At 41.5% G+C, this 16,324-nt stretch overlaps 1 protein-coding gene across 7 annotated transcripts in view; it reads left to right on the forward strand.

Annotated features, from left to right (window-relative positions):
* LOC124274678 overlaps positions 1-16,324 on the forward strand; it is a 200,115-nt gene that overhangs the window by 124,271 nt on the left and 59,520 nt on the right. For all 7 annotated transcript variants that reach the window (XM_046710046.1, XM_046710041.1, XM_046710045.1 and 4 more), the window contains exon 5: positions 2,276-2,386. In XM_046710046.1, the coding sequence (XP_046566002.1) occupies positions 2,276-2,386 (111 nt within the window). The remainder of the gene's footprint in view (positions 1-2,275; positions 2,387-16,324) is intronic.

Below are 16,324 nucleotides of genomic sequence, written 5' to 3' on the forward strand. Positions count from 1 at the left end.
CCCGCAGCTTCCACAAAAATGGAAATCGGACAACTGGTAGTCTAGACCACGGACTTTGTGTTAGTAAAGTACATGTATAAATAAATGATAGGGTAATTGTCCTGGTCTACCTGTAGCAACCGCACCTTCGGACATTGAATGTGCATGTATTTCAGGAATGACATCTTTACCGGTTTTATATGTTAATACATGAATAATTTTCATAAAACTGCAGGACTGTTAAACAACATGCATGTGCAGTGAAACCCCTTTAATCCGGACCATATAGTTTCGGAGGAAAGAGGTTCGGATTAACGGGGCACAATGGGGACAAATGTATCGTCGCTTCAAACAGCTTCCTATAATAGAGCCCCTAGGTCGAGGTGACCTGTTGTCTGAAGAACCCTTTATCGTACATCGTCCTGATGTAAAATCCATTAAAGATTTGCTATATACGAGCGTGTCCATCAGAGACGCTTTGCGCTTTATGTACTCCAACACACGCACGCACGCACACACACACACACACACACACAGAGGCGCGTGTGTGCTATTATTATAATCGATTTCAAGGTTGTTGTAAACATTCTGACTAATGGAATGACGAGAACAAATGATTTATATTGGATAAACATTCCATTGATGATACAGATACCTGTGCCTATGCTGCCATTTGATATAACAGATAGTTCTGTTTCCATGTACACCATGAGCGTTGAAGATTCAACGAATTAGAAGAAAATTGGATTGCTATGATAGAGTAACTGCCCTGATCAACTCAGGGGTCTGTCGGTCACCAGTTGCCAAAGTGTGTCGTAAAATACGTCTCGGTTCGAACTGATGGCTTGGAATTTTGTGGAATGTCGACAGGAAAATTTCATCTGGGGACTGTTTAAATTAATGAGGCATTGCATCCCGGTAATGCAGACAGATGTTCACGCTATCGATCCCTGATTTGTCAGGTCTACAGTCGATTACATTCGATTTCCCTGTGCTTTAGTCGCGAAATTGCAGACTGCGACCGAGTAATGAACTTAGGTCCTTGCACGTTAGCCACTGATAAAATTATTTGTACTGTAGGTCTCTGTACAGCGAAGTCCTCCATTGAAAATCCAGTTTAGAAATGGTCTTCGGCAACCTATGCTTGAAGTAAGAAGCTGCTAACTGGACCGGGTGGTCAGGCGCGCTGATTTTTGTAGATGTATGTCATCATATCCAAGTGTGTGGATAGATGCTCATGATGTCAGTCACTAGATATTTGTTTCAGGCTTGATGGTTTGGCTGAAATATGTAGCGCTGTATTTATTCTTTATTTCGGCACAATGGTGTGGGTTATCAACAACATGGTCCCTATACCGTGTCACATAATGTTATAAAAGTGCTTATGCGAGTGCTTTAATGCTGAGGTTTGAGGCATGGACGAGGTTTCAATTGACTAGGCTAGGTTTCCCGTAGGGCTGTCACATAGCTGATGTATTGTTGAGTGCAACGTCAAACAAACAAACAAACAAACAAACAACCAATCAAACAAGCAAACCAGTCAACATTTATGTTGTCTCATTTTGGCTCGAAGGTTGTCTGACCACCTATTTGCAATGGACTACTTGGCGCTTGTCAGTTAACCATGCCAATATCGCCTCTTCAAGGTGCACATGCAATATTGTAGTAAAACTGACGCGGTTACTGTGTGAGTTGTATTTGATTATAATCACCGATGGATCTTCGTAAATGCAGGAAATTTGCACCGTCGCAACGAAAATGCATTGGGACGTATTGCCATAGCAAATGTAAACGATTTTTACCAAATTAAAGGACAAAAGATATAGATTATATATTTCGTATCCATGATGCTTATTCAAAAACACATCATGTATGCAAACCGTCAGTGGCACCCAATATTGAGAGATTAATTAATAGGTTTTCATCAAAGATTGTTTATGTATATTTTGGTAGGTGTATATGCAAAACACTGTTCATGTAGCGTCCGACTAAATGTAAGCTTGGTAAACGTGTTATCCCGTCACGCCGAAGATCCGGGTTCGATTCCCCACACAAATACAATCTGTGAAGCAGTTTAATGGCGTCTCCCGACGTGATATTGTTGGAAGATTTCCAAAGGCGGCGTAAAACTAAACTCACTCGAATACATAAGCTTATCCTTGCATCCTTGCCCTCGATCCATGAAGCCAACTTGTGTAAACCTCCACGTGAGACGCCACCTTTCAACAATTGATCTCAGTCAGTTTCCTATCTTGTTTGATTTACATCCGAGTTAACCCTTCATCTTCTGTTTCAGCCCCAGAGGAGGTTAAGTTCAGGCAGCCTCACAGACGGCTCTGAGACAGAAAACGAACCCTCCCCACCTGTCGCCAGGCGAGGGCGGCGGTCCGCCATCTTTGAAACGAAGGTAGGCACTTCCGGTTTATGTAAACTACGATATTTTTATTGCTCATTAATTAAAAAGTTCCAAACCAACATTTACGACTTGCACAAATGTTAAAATTGGTTAGCATCGCATTGCAAGTGAATGTGGTACAGTATATCATCGTCCCGACTGGCACTGTTTGCTCTCTGTGGCAAATGTATACATTTCCCCTGTGCAAATAGTACAGCAGTCATTCAAACAGATTCACCGTTTTGTTCGATATTATAAATAGCCCAGCCTTTTTCAACCATTGTTTCCACAGTCTACAATTGTGTTTGTTCAATACGTAAAAAGACGATCTTATATATCTCGCGTACTCCAAAGGTTTCGTCTTCTGTGAACCAAAACACGACTTACATCCAGAACTACAGGCAACTGTCTCGGACGGTTCAGATAAACATTATGGCTTGTTTTTTACAAGGTGTTTTCTATACCTCCAAAAAAGTATTCTTACGAGAATATTACCACAGCTGTATATGAGCGTTGCATTTTTTATTTTTCCAATCTATTCAAGCAGCATTCGTAAGGTTTCGCTACCGAGATTTAGTGAACTTCGTCCTTTTCTGTTCCACATGACAAAACTAAGCATTACATATTCCACATGGTGTAAAGATTTATTGAAATTAAGAACTGATGAATCTTTCACTTATGCATAAACTACTATCGAAGCAGAAGGCTTTATAAATAACCCGAGAGGGGCGGTGGGGTAGCCTAGTGGTTAAAGCGTTGGCTCGTCAAGCCGAAGACCCGGGTTCGATTCCCCACATGGGCACAATGTGTGAAGCCCATTTCTGGTGTCCCCCACCGTGATATTGCTGGAATATTGCTAAAAGCGGCGTAAAACTAAACTCAGTCAGTCAGTAAATAACCCGAGACTTACGCATTCGCAGAATATGTGTTCACATGCGGTATATTGCATAGAGTGCGTGTGAGTGAGTATGTTAGGGTTTACGCCGCTTTTAACAATATTCCAGCAATACTACGGCGGGGTACATCAGAAATTTACTTCACACCCAGTAACCATATGGGGAATCGAACCCAGGCCACTACTGACGGACAAACGCTTTAGTCACTAGGTTACCTCACCGCCCCTGATTACATAAAAGACACCTCAAGATATGTAAAGCACTGTGGATGTAGCATGTGCTGTCTGGCTCAATACTGTCTTGTATAGTGGAGTAAACACACCACCAGACACCAGTATACAATAAACATGTGTCATAAACTGATTACGTTAACACCTAACATGTTACATTTATAATACATGTGTTACCCATACCTGTTCATGTGCACAAGGTGTCATCACTTTAATGATCAGTTGATAGGTACACACATGCTTACGATCGGTATCGTACAATCGATTCGCTTTTTGCAGACATTTCTTATGAACATGAAAAGGTATTTTACATTAATTTTGTATATTCGTCAAATGAGGACAAGTTAAGAATAAAATATACCTCCTTTATTTTCTTTCGTATGACTAGTGCTGTTATTGTCAAAGTATTGAACACAAGTCTCCGAATTTTTTTTTCGAACATTTAAACTGAAGTGGTTGTTAATTGAGGCAAAATAGCTCTCATGCTATTTTAAGTGCTCTTTATTTTTAAAAAATGAATTTAACAAATTGACATTTTCACAATCGATTTTTGCATCTCTGAGCAAGCGTAATGGTTACAGTCAGGTTTGGTTATTTCCAATTCCCATTAGCGCTGCAAAGTAGTTTAAAGGGGATGCATTTAGAAATGTTACATTCTTATTTATCCCAATAGGCACAAAACGACTTCTTGGCACATCTGACCTTTTTGAAAATCACGTTCTTGTGGGAATAACTGTTGTGTTGGGCAATGATAAAAACGACATATCAAGGACATATCTTTATTTGATTACTGTTTATTTTAAGTTGGAAAGGTTTTTGCCACATATGTTTTGTTCAGTGTGAGGTGACGTGAAACTGGGTTCTGTCTTGTGTTCAGAATTATTAAAGTTGTATAGCAAAGTGCGAGCATCTGTATTGTACTAGGTACTTGCCCGGAATGTCTTATAAATTTCAACGAAAGTATTTGAGAAAAGTGGAGTTTTTTTTAAAAAATCGGCGCATTTGCTTGAATTGTGTCAACGTCACAAAATAACGAAATTGATACTTGTCAAAACATTTGATTCTTTACTTTGTGCGCCACAATTCCTCACGACAAAGTTGGAAAACTTAAGCTTCATGTCTTGATCCATTAGGCATATCTAACCAGTGAAGATCCAGGTTAGAGTTGATCTTCAGTAACCAACCCATGTTGTCGTAAAAGGCGACTAAAGGGATCGGGTGGTCAGGCTCGCTGACTTGGTTGACACATGTCATCGTATCCCAATTACGTTGATCGATGTTCATGCTGTTGATCACTGGATCGTTTGTCGCGATTCGATTATTTACAGACCCCCATATAGCTGGACTACTGCAGACTGTGGTGTTAACCAACTAACATTTGTAACTCAACATGGCGACCATTGCTACAGCATCACCTTCAGTAGTTCAAGACAATTTGTCAGATAATGTCATCTGATCATCTCATTCCATCGCATGGTATCATCGTGACTTGATAATGGTTCACAAACCCATGCTTATGGTGACCTCGGAATCGTACAAAGGATATTTCTTGGAGTTTCTAATGATTATAGAAAGATCCGTGGTTCTGTTTACTTCAATGCAGTAATCTGACCGGTGTTGTCGTAATGTCGTTAGGCCCATCCTTCATTCCTTTACTCAATTTACTAATCATGCTCACAATTGGCAGTCGCTGGCTTTTCCCTTCTCCAATCAGTGTCAATAAACATCCATGTCATGTACCAAAAACATTCACGGCTGTCCCCAATCTCCTCCAGCTTGATTATCGACGCTTCTGAACCACGACCAAAGTGATCCGCCATTACCCATTACCCTATCCAAGGCTTGGTATTAGCAGCATTGTGGAGCAGGATCACTGGCAGTTGCATCTTTAGTAATTAAGGAACGTGCTCCACATCTCACTACACACATACGAACTGATTTCAAGCATAAAGGCCTTAATGAAAATCCCCGAGCCGTTAACTCGCTCATGATCTTTGATGGGCGACCAACACGGAAGCTAGTCTGACCCCACCACTCTCATATCCTTCCGATGTTAACAGTTCAGTTGTCCTCCTTGTGGGTCCACTATACAGGTTCCGATCTTCTAATGTTCGTCTTCAAAGGTAAATGGCGTTTTACAAGATACTAGATTCTTTGGAGGGGCTTAGCCCTCGCGAATGAGGGTACTTATCTGTTCACAACAAACTGATAGTTAACGCCCTGAAGATCAATGATTCCCTGGAAGATTCCAAGACCTTCAAGTTGCTTTTTCGGTTACATTAATTACTTAATTACAGACACTTATCATCGATTTAGTTTATTAACAGATGGTGTTCTAATGAACCGATCGTGATCAATTAAATATTTTTGACTGTCATAGCGCGATCTAATTTATACAAAATTTATTGCGTCTGTTAATTTGTGTTATACAGTCGTGATTTGTCACAAGAAGATCTAACCGTAGATACTATGTTAATTAATGTTTAAAATCTTTGTACCATAGACACTTTTATCGTGAAATGGATTTCTGTATTCCTATTCCTATTTACGTACGAATTCTTCGTTAAACCTTATTACAAACAAGAACTACATTACGATTCCCATTTGAAACCTTATCACAAAACCCGTGAAGATCCGGGTTAGAACTGATCTTCAGCAACCCATGCTTGTCGTAAGAGGCGACTAACGGGATCGGGTGGTCAGGATAGCTGACTTGGTTGACACATGTTATCGTATCCCAATTGCGTAGATCGCTGCTCATGCTGTTGATCACTGAATTGTCTGGTTCAGACTCAATTATTTACAGCCGCCATATAGCTGGAGCATCGTTGAGTGCGGCGTTAAACAACAAACCAACCAACCAACCAACCTTATCCCATAAAAGTAATTATGTGTTGACTCGTAGACGCTAGGGTTGAGATAAGTGAAAGACCAGCAGCCCCGTGATAAGTGTATCCCTTAATCCGTGCCTACACGAGACTTTGTGATAAGTAGTGTCTCATCCCAGCGTCTGACAGCTGTTAAATACATCTTCACTGTGCTTGCCATTCCTGTTGGTGACAGCGTAAATCTACAGCGAGTATGTGTTCTTTATACCTTCTGGCCAATCGATTTTACGTATCCACCAGCTAGTCACTATCAGTGTACCGCACTATGTATACTTGTGCCTATCATAAGGTCGTGGTCGTTTGCTTCATCTGGAAAAGCCCAGGAAACCGACTCTTCTGAACCGTTCAGGGATGTTTATCTTTATGTGAAGTGTATATTTTCATAAAGAGCTGTGTTGCATTCGTTGTTGGTGCGACGAGTGCCCTACAATATGGTGGAAGTAGCCTTGGTAGGACGGGGGCATATCATCTGTCTGAGTTGGAGTGAGTGAGTGGGTCGGGTTTAACACTGCTTAAACAATACTGTAGTCATGCCATGTTGTGTCAGCTTGTAGATTGAAGTAGACTAAATGTCTGGTGTGAAGCAGGTGAACCACTTTGGTAAAATCCACGAGCATGAATATGGAGCTGACAAGTCTAGAAACATATTCATGTCGCCGGTGGAACACACTATCATAGGCTTCTGGCTTACCCAAGGGACGCAACTCTGCACACAACATTACTCCGCTGTAGACGAGTTATGCAGCCGTGGTCCTGACTGAGCTGGAACATGTATTTCTCTTCCTACGTCCAACTTTATTTGCATAATACCAATGTATTTTAGCTCCAGGTGCATGGAAAGCCCCAGACTATTTCTTGATCGTTCACCACCCTGCTGTTTGTAAGAATTAAGACATGCATCACTTTACGTTTCATCGCACATCAAGCAAAGCGGCGTTAAACTCTACTCACTCGTTTCTTCTCGTTTGTTTCACTCAGCTTCAGATAACAACTCAAAATATTTATTAATATTCTTTCGGCCACCTTTTAGAACTAAAACAGTTTTTGCATATTTAAACCATTCTGAAGCTTAAGTGCAAAGACACCTTTTTACGGACATCTGTCCAGTCTTGCTTCTAATGTGCCCAAAGGAACAATACATTCAGTTAATGGGGCTATCTTCATGTCACCTGAGGCAGATTGCACAGAGATCGCACTTCAGGAAGCAATGCTCGTGACCAGATCTCCCCGTGCGTCACTGATTGGCTAGATTCTTCCTGTCAGATGGCGCTTGACTCTCAGTGTAACGTCATTTCCGGCAATTCGTGGCCAGGTAATGATGTTTAAAGAGCCGCTAAGTTGACCGGCAAATGATTGGCGACATGAAAGGGTCGTCCAGTAGCAGATATCATCTGTTACGAGGTCGAGATTGGAAATGTGTTGGTAAATGACGCAGAGGATTATCAAGCATGTGCAGTTGCTCATTAGGTTCAGGTGATATGCACACCACTTCTCAAGCTTCGGCAGTTAAACCTCAAATTCGTTATCGTTAGGACAAAGTTTTTAGGTATTGATCTGTTCTGTTTTGAAAATTAACCTTTTGGGCAATACATTGCAACCTCAGCAACTCAAGTTCAGAGGAAGGTGGGACCGTAGAGGTTAAATCGTTCACTAGACACGCCTTAGTGACGAGTGAGTATGGTTTGCCGCTTTTGGTACAATGTCAGGACGAGGGACACCAGAAATGGGCTTCACACATTGTACCCATGTGGGGAATCGAACCCGGATCTTCAGCGTGACGAACGAACGCTTTGACCACGAGGCTAATCCTACGCCCCTGAGACATGCCTAAGACCCGGGTTCGATTCAGGACATAGGTGTAATATATGCAACCCATTTTTGGTGTCCCCTTTCGTGAGACTGCTTGAATATTGCTAAAAGCGTGATAAGACTGAATTTTGAACTTACCACCGCTTTATACAATAATGCCCTTTTGACACCACGGCGTCTGAGCATTGAGACTTTGGCATTCAGAAGTTTTAGGGACATAAAGTCGTGACAGGGTTATTTAGCAGATTCCATTGTGTTTGTAATGATGTTTCAAGCCAATTTCTGGCCCCATCGTAGATGGATATTGAGTAGGGTTAAGATATACATACTTGGTGATACTGAGTAGGGGTAAGATATACATACTTGGTGAAACACAATAGGTGAATATTGAGTAGGGGTAAGATATATTGAGTAGGGAGATATATATTTTTGGGGATATGTAGGGATATATATATACAGTGATACACACAAGGTAGGATTAATGTACATGGTAACAATACAAGAAATCCCATTGGATTAACGGGAACGAAGCCAGTTGAGCTTGTTGGACAAAAAAATGGATTGCGCTAGGTTCGACAACAGAGGTGACAATGCTAATAATATTGCTAGGTGTCATGCATTCGTGTCGACTTAATGTCGGAGAGCACAATATCAGGAGGAAGATCTGGATGTTTCTGACTATTTTAAAGCATGTTACTGACTGTTGATAAACCAATATTAAGATTCGACACCCCCTCCACCCACCCACGTCGCCGTGAACACCGGATCCTTTGATTCTCAACAACGTTGATCGCGGCTTCTTCATAGTCACTGCATAACCTTTAGTTTTCATATTTTAGCCATGCATATTCTTAGCCATTCGATTCTCCGGATAAAACGATGGTTGCAAATATGTCGTAGTGACATTGCAATGCCCCGTTTGCCACCTGTTCATAAACCCATTCTTCCAGATTACTAGAACTAACCAATCTGGATTAATGAGGCAGCGTAAACCTCCACGTTTTATTCCAGAAAGATAATCACCAGTGGTTTGTACTAGGTGTGCAGCAGATGTCTGGGAGGTCAAAGACAGCCTACTTAGACATGGAGCCTCTGGCCTCCCATAATGCATTAACCTCGGAACAACTCCACGTGGCTTAGACATGTACGCCGTCAGCATGTGGTGGTGGTGGGCAGTGATGAGTTCATTTGACGTTGACCTCAATTCCATCTCCCTTTGTCTTCCACAGTTTCAAAACAACTGACTTGTCAAACAGGAGTCAGATGAAGTTTACGCTATGTTTACACCTTGCTTAGCCAACTACAAAACAAATGTTTGGTCCATGACATTTCAAACTTCCCCCACTGGGTCGTAAAACAGATCCATTTCCAAAACGTTTTTCTTTACATGTAAGCAGCGGAATATCTGATATTTTACACAGTCGTCCTAATTCCAAATTAACCGCTGGATTTTCAGGTTCATCGATCATTGATTGTCTAGTTTGTTTACAGACCGCCGTCGCATGGCAGGAGCATGCTGTTGTAAATACTTACATCCTTTAGGCAAATGTGTGAATGGCTGTGCTCTCAGTAGAGCAGGAATGTTTAACCGAATATCTGGTGTCATCACCGATTTCCAGTTGTCCATTCACGATTTTCACAGATCTTTTGCTCTACACCAAATGGAATCTATTTGTGGGGATACCAGGGGTTTTGGTTAAAGCGTTCGCTCGTCACGCCGAAGACCCGGGTTCGATTCCCGACATGGGTACACTGTGTGAAGCCCATTTCTGGTGTCCTCCGCCGTGATATTGCTGGAATATTGCTAAAAGCAGCGTAAAACCATACTCACTCACTCTGAGGATACTGAAAACAGGGTACTTCTTTGCACTGGCGTTACCTGTTTACCTGAGTCCAGAACGATTACGTATGGGCGATCCGTATCAAAGACACCTTTCGTCGCCATTGATTCAATTTGAATTCATCCAAAATCATTACTTGAGTTAAAAAATAATGCCATGCACATGTGTTAATCGAAGAACTTACTGTGTGAGTAATTTTGAAAATCAGCAGCCATCTCCCGTTATTGAGACACACGCTGAGACCAGAGATCAAGAACCTTCCTCATCTGGTGTCTGCTGTGGCCAATCAACCAATGCCTTTGACTAGCACCAACACTTCAAATGAAATCACATTGGACAAGCCTGATTTCTGACCCGTAAAACAGCGTGTCGAAATGGACACAGAGTGCACGAGGCTGTTAGTCAGCCGCGCTGATACGGCGCCCGATGTCTTCAGCTCTACCATGCATGCTAGCTAAATGTTACCCGGTCGATCTTTCTACAAACTGCATTATACATACATGAGCCAGATATCAGGTTTATTTTCATGTCGAGCAAATACTACATTCGCGAAGCCTAAGGGAGGTAACTCGGTAAATAAACATATGTCTATGTGAAGTGGTGTTTGGATTCATGTGGATTTCGTTGATGGCCTTGGGATGGTTATGGGAAACGTCAGGTTTTGAACTGTAAGATGTAGTATCTTGTTATCTTCTTCATGACCTTCGAACAGGTTAATGTTGAACATCGCAGCAGTTTCCTCATCATCCATCATCATCATCATCATCATCATCATCCCCATCATCATCATCATCCCCATCATCATCGTCATCATCATCGTCATCATCATCATCATTACTTTGAAGAACGATGCTATATATGTTTGGGTAGGCAGGCATATGATGGCAGAATTACCTAAACAATGTCAGGGGTTGGGGAGGAGTGGGGGTTTGGCCAGGAAATATTTCTTGAGTAACGTTTATTTCAGCACGTCTCTTACTTAGCTTCAAATATTTTAGTCTCAAACAAACTTACCACTGTGGACAATGTTGCTCTTAAGTTACTTGGACATACACTAATGTAATTACAGAAGTATTTTAAACTTATACTAATCTATATAAAGCATGCAGTAAGAGGGTGAATGTGCATTATATTTTGGAACGTCCATATGTAACCACAGATGTGTTTCTGCTGACAATGACTTGACTGTCTTCTATGAAGAACTGTCCATGGTTGTACCTTGAAGTTTGTAGAACATACCTTGCATGCCAAATGTCCTGGTTGTATTGCAATAAGTGTTGGTTCTATGACTCATGCTATAGTAAAGTGAACTAGCTATTTCATACCGCATGTACATCTCTGGAATACGGGGCGGTGGGGTAGCCTGATGGTTAAAGCGTTTGCTCGTCACGCCGAAGACCCGGGTTCGATTCCCCACATGGGTACAATGTGTGAAGCTCATTTCTGGTGTCCCCCGCCGTGATATAGCTGGAATATTGCTAAAAGTGGCGTAAAACCACTCACTCACTCACTCACTCTGGAATACATATACAAGTATTCAGCTATTGAAGTAGATGCAAAGGAATGAAAGACTTTGTAAAGTCTATAACTGTGGCTCTATTGAGACAGAGTATCATTTTTATTGATCTGTACAGTTTTCGATAATCTACGTCAACGATATATGGCCAAGAAATACTACGAATATGCTTATGTGACAGAATTTAATATGCTCATGTCTTCTAACCAAACATAGAAACGAGTGCCATCTAACGTTTCCTCTGCAGGTTTCCATGATGTTTAGTCAACCCATGAATTGCACGATGATGTAGTGGTAGCAGTTGCAGTTGTAGTAGTAGTAGTAGTAGTAGCAGCAGTTATAAAAGTAGTAGCAGCAGTAGTAGTAGTAGTAGCAGCACCAGCAGTAGTAGTAGTAGTAGTGGCAGCAGCAGTAGTAGTAGTAGTAGTAGTAGTAGTAGTAGTAGTAGTAGTAGTAGTGGCAGCAGTAGCAGCAGCAGTAGTAGTAGTAGCAGTAGTAGTAGTAGTGGCAGCAGCAGTAGTAGTAGTAGTAGCAGCACCAGCAGTAGTAGTAGTAGTGGCAGCAGCAGTTGTAGTAGTAGCAGCAGCAGTAGTAGTAGTGGCAGCAGCAGTAGTAGTAGTAGCAGCACCAGCAGTAGTAGTAGTGGCAGCAGCAGTAGCAGCAGTTGTAGTAGTAGCAGCAGCAGTAGTAGTAGTGGCAGAAGCAGCAGTAGTAGTAGTAGTGGCAGCAGCAGTAGTAGTAATAGTAGTAGCAGTAGTAGTAGTAGCAGCAGTAGTAGCAGTTCTTGAAATACAGATACAGAGATATTTTTGTAATTTTCTAGACGCTAATATTAGTCAACCAAAATGTTCGTTAGACCATTCAGGAGGCAACTGCTGAGAGATCATGTTAATGAAAGAAGGATGTAAGGCTACAGGTTAATCCTTCTTCAGTGGTTCTTATGGCAAATACATTCCTGAAGATGTTCCAGTCATATTCTCCTTCGTCTGTGGAAGGTAACAAGACTGTACTTTCCAGCTTTATTCATTTAAGACGGTCCATGGTTCAACCAGAAATCGTTTGTAATCTAATAGTAAAGGTCCACTTTAGAGAAATATCTGTGTCAAGTTTGTCTAGAGGAAAGCTGAAGAGTACATTATCAGTACTTTCGTATGGAACTAGCATTGACAGCTGTCATGCGCAAGTCATTACCCATCACAGAGCTCGTTATTCTAGCTAAATATGATGAAAACGCATTAATCTTTCTGAAATATATTAAACCTACGTCAATTGCAGATTTCTTTCCCCAGTTATAGATTTTATTCAGAGACAGAAACTTGAACCTTGCCGAATTGGATAACGTGAGAGGATTTACATCGTCAGTGTCTGTGTGTCTGTCTGTCTGTGTGTCTAGGATGGTGGGGTAGCCTAGTGGTCAAAGCGTTGGCTGGTCATGCCGAAGGCCCGGGTTCGATTTCCCTCACGGGTACAATGTGTGAAGCCCATGTGTGTCCCCCGCCGTGATATTGCTGGAATATTGCTTAAAGCGGCGTAAAACTAAACTCACTCACTCACTGTGTCTGGGTATGTCAACAACAAGCATCGTATTTACACCTCTTTGGGTTTTGTGCAGCAGGGAGCTGAACCACCGATCTCCCTTCCTCAGAGCAGACACTCTATCCACTATACCACCGAGACTATCCGAATGGAATAGTATCTGTGTCTAAATCCGTTATAAAAGAATGGGAATTCACACGTCTGGAAATCAATATGAATGCTTTACATGTAAAATATCCTGTCTTGCAGCTTGTCTCCTTCTTCAAGTGTTGTAAATCTTTATATCGACAATGTAATTACGGAGAATTTAGGAGAGACCTCATTGTGAATGATTTAAGTATGCAAGGATGGCCCCCTCTCATTAAATCTTGGAACATCTTCAGTGTCGTCTGCTTCCTCCTGCCATCGTCTGCCGCTCACTGATTGCTCTTCAGCAGACGACATCCGGTGGTGAATACAGAATAACTCAGATTCTTCTGGTGATACTCATTGGAGGAGAGTTTTGATTGGAAATTGTTTTATTTGAAATGTAAGGACAGAAGACTGTTATCGCGGGACATTACAAAGCTTGCATGTATTGGATGAGTTGGTAAATGTCATACAGCATTGCCAGTATGAAATAAAAGCAGCGCAGTTCGTTATGATCAAAATGTCCGCTTCACTCTATTTTACGTGAAGTAGTGCGAGTTTGTAATGCTGTTTCATTGCTCCAGCTTCACACGCAATAATAATATAATGCAGTAATCTTTACCTTTATCCATGCGGGCAGCGTTATATCTTACCCCAGTCAATGGATCAGTTCTCAGCTCCCTGAGAGGCATGCAACAGAATCCATTTAGTGCTTTCACTGCTGATACTTACATGCCGAAGGAGAAACCGCATGTGTTTCCGCGTGGGGCAGGATTGAAGAAAATCTGGGAAGATCTCAGACGGTCAACCATCCAGCTTTTCTCCACCATTAACGTTGCTTACCTGCTCCTTCTTTGTCACTTGTGTCTAGTAAACTGGACCACGTGTCATCACAGCGTGAGTGTGTCATGTGTAGGTGTAAATATGAAGATCATGTTGTAAACTCTCACTGGAGCTGAGAAGGCAGATTACATGTACACTGGTCTGTTGACCGTCGTCGCCGTCATCATCATCATCATCATCAACCATTATTGTTTACAATCATGGCTGAGATCAGCAGGCTGACATTTATAAATATTCCACATGGCCAATTTTTGGCGGATATTTCGGGTTTCTTCGACTGAGATGGATCACGAGATTGCCAATAACACAGTAAGAGGAAAGGTCGAACCATTTTTGGAACATGATTGGATAACTAAGCCTCTGACCTGTGAGGTTTACTGAAGGATGTCAGCCTGATGCAAATAACCCCAGTGTAGCCTTTGGTGGCTGGACGCGTCTAGATGTACAGACGGCAGACACGGCAGTAGGACAAGATCATCACCTTATCATTACTCACATATAGCCAGGCCCGGAAGCTGGTATTAGCAAATTCTTCATAACACACACGTTTTGGGATGTATAACCATTTTACCACAATTTGTCAGAACATGGGGGCAATCCTTTCTTGATAAAGGAAAGCACTCAGGACTGGAAAGTTAAACATCGGTCCTTGTCTCATGAGTGTTTGTCTGCTTGCGAACCATATTACGATACCATAGCCTAATATTTTATCACAAATTGTCATAATATGAGGACAACCCCTTCTTCTAGAAGGAAAGCACGCAGAACTGGGAAGTTCTACATTGGTTCTTGTCTCATGATTATTTGTGAGCTTAATTTGTATTATGCCGTTGGTGTTCGGTGATCTTTTACTGTTGTCAGCGAATGGATCGGTTCTTGTGATGAAAGCAAACAGTCCAAATTCTGCTTTTGTGACCTCTAATCATTCCACATCAAGACCATCGTTTGTTCCCTTGTCAGGAACGTGTGTAATGGCTGTCGCATCTCCTGGGTGCAGTTGCACGGTCGTAACATCTTGGTTTTATGGCTTTAAAGTTTCGTAAATGTTTATTGTAATGTCGTGAACCTTGCGGTCTGGTATGAGACATTCCTTTTGGTGATGTCGTTGAAAGCAATGAACGCACCCAGACGGAAATGAAGTGCAGGATTGTCAGAGCTATTTTACTTTGCATGTACCGTTGTCTTTTGATGACGGATAATGGTCCGATTAGGAAGGAACTATTGTGTTACCATGATTTACTTGTTTGATTTCAAAGCATCATCTGACTCGTGTTCAACAGTTGGTCGATCAGGATTACAACGTTAAAGGTTTTAGTAAAACTGTCAAACGTTTTATGACTGAGTTGTGCAGGATATTTTCAACGATTTTCTAGTTTAACTTTTAACCCTTTGGTTCAGTTGCCTGTATGTGTGATTGCTGCAACCGGTGAAGCAGGATACCATGTGCTCACGAATGTAGGGGCGGTGGGGTAGCCCAGTGGTTAAAGCGGTTGCTCGTCACGCAGAAAACCAGGGTTCGATTCCCCACATGGGTACAGTGTGTGAAGCCCATGCCTAGTGTACCCGCCGTGACATTGCTGGAATATTGCAAAAAGCTCCGTAAAACCTCACCAACTCACTCATCACGAATGTATGCTCTAATCATCGTTATTTCATAGTGATTCTTAAAGGTTTAAGATATATATCTTCTTTACCATCTCCCAGATATGTTGTTTTCATATATATCTTGTGATTGTGGAAATACGTCATTATGTTATGTTGTCCACGGTGGTTTCTATTTGATGATTTATTTTAATGAAGTACATAATGATTTATTACAACTCCAGTGAATAGAAAGTGCTTTGTTCGTCTGGTATATTTTGATTTTCCTTTGAAAAGTTTAATCGGCCAATAAATTCTTAGAAATAATGCACACTGGTCATTTGTTGTGAGTTATGGTTTACTAAATGGAAGCGAAACTTTTAAGAACGATTGCTTGCTTGATGCCGTCTTGCCTCTTCTTGTGTTTTACTCGATATATTACAAAGCCGTGATCTTTATTGGATTTCGGTTTAGAATTATTTTCTCAGTCTATGTTGGTCGTACGAGGCAACCAAATGGTCGAGTGTGTGAAATTTTACCCACACAGTGTGGACCAGAGCTGAATCACGGAACATTAATATTTCAGCCGCCTTCATAGCTGGAATATTGCTGAGTGCGACGTTAAACAACAAACAATGGGAATGTGAAACCTGTAAAATGTTTTACAGTTGCATGATAATG

This window comes from Haliotis rubra, unplaced genomic scaffold (genome assembly GCF_003918875.1).
Source record: "Haliotis rubra isolate DU_JTF1 unplaced genomic scaffold, ASM391887v1 Scf193, whole genome shotgun sequence".
NCBI classification, from domain to species: Eukaryota; Metazoa; Mollusca; class Gastropoda; order Lepetellida; family Haliotidae; genus Haliotis; species Haliotis rubra.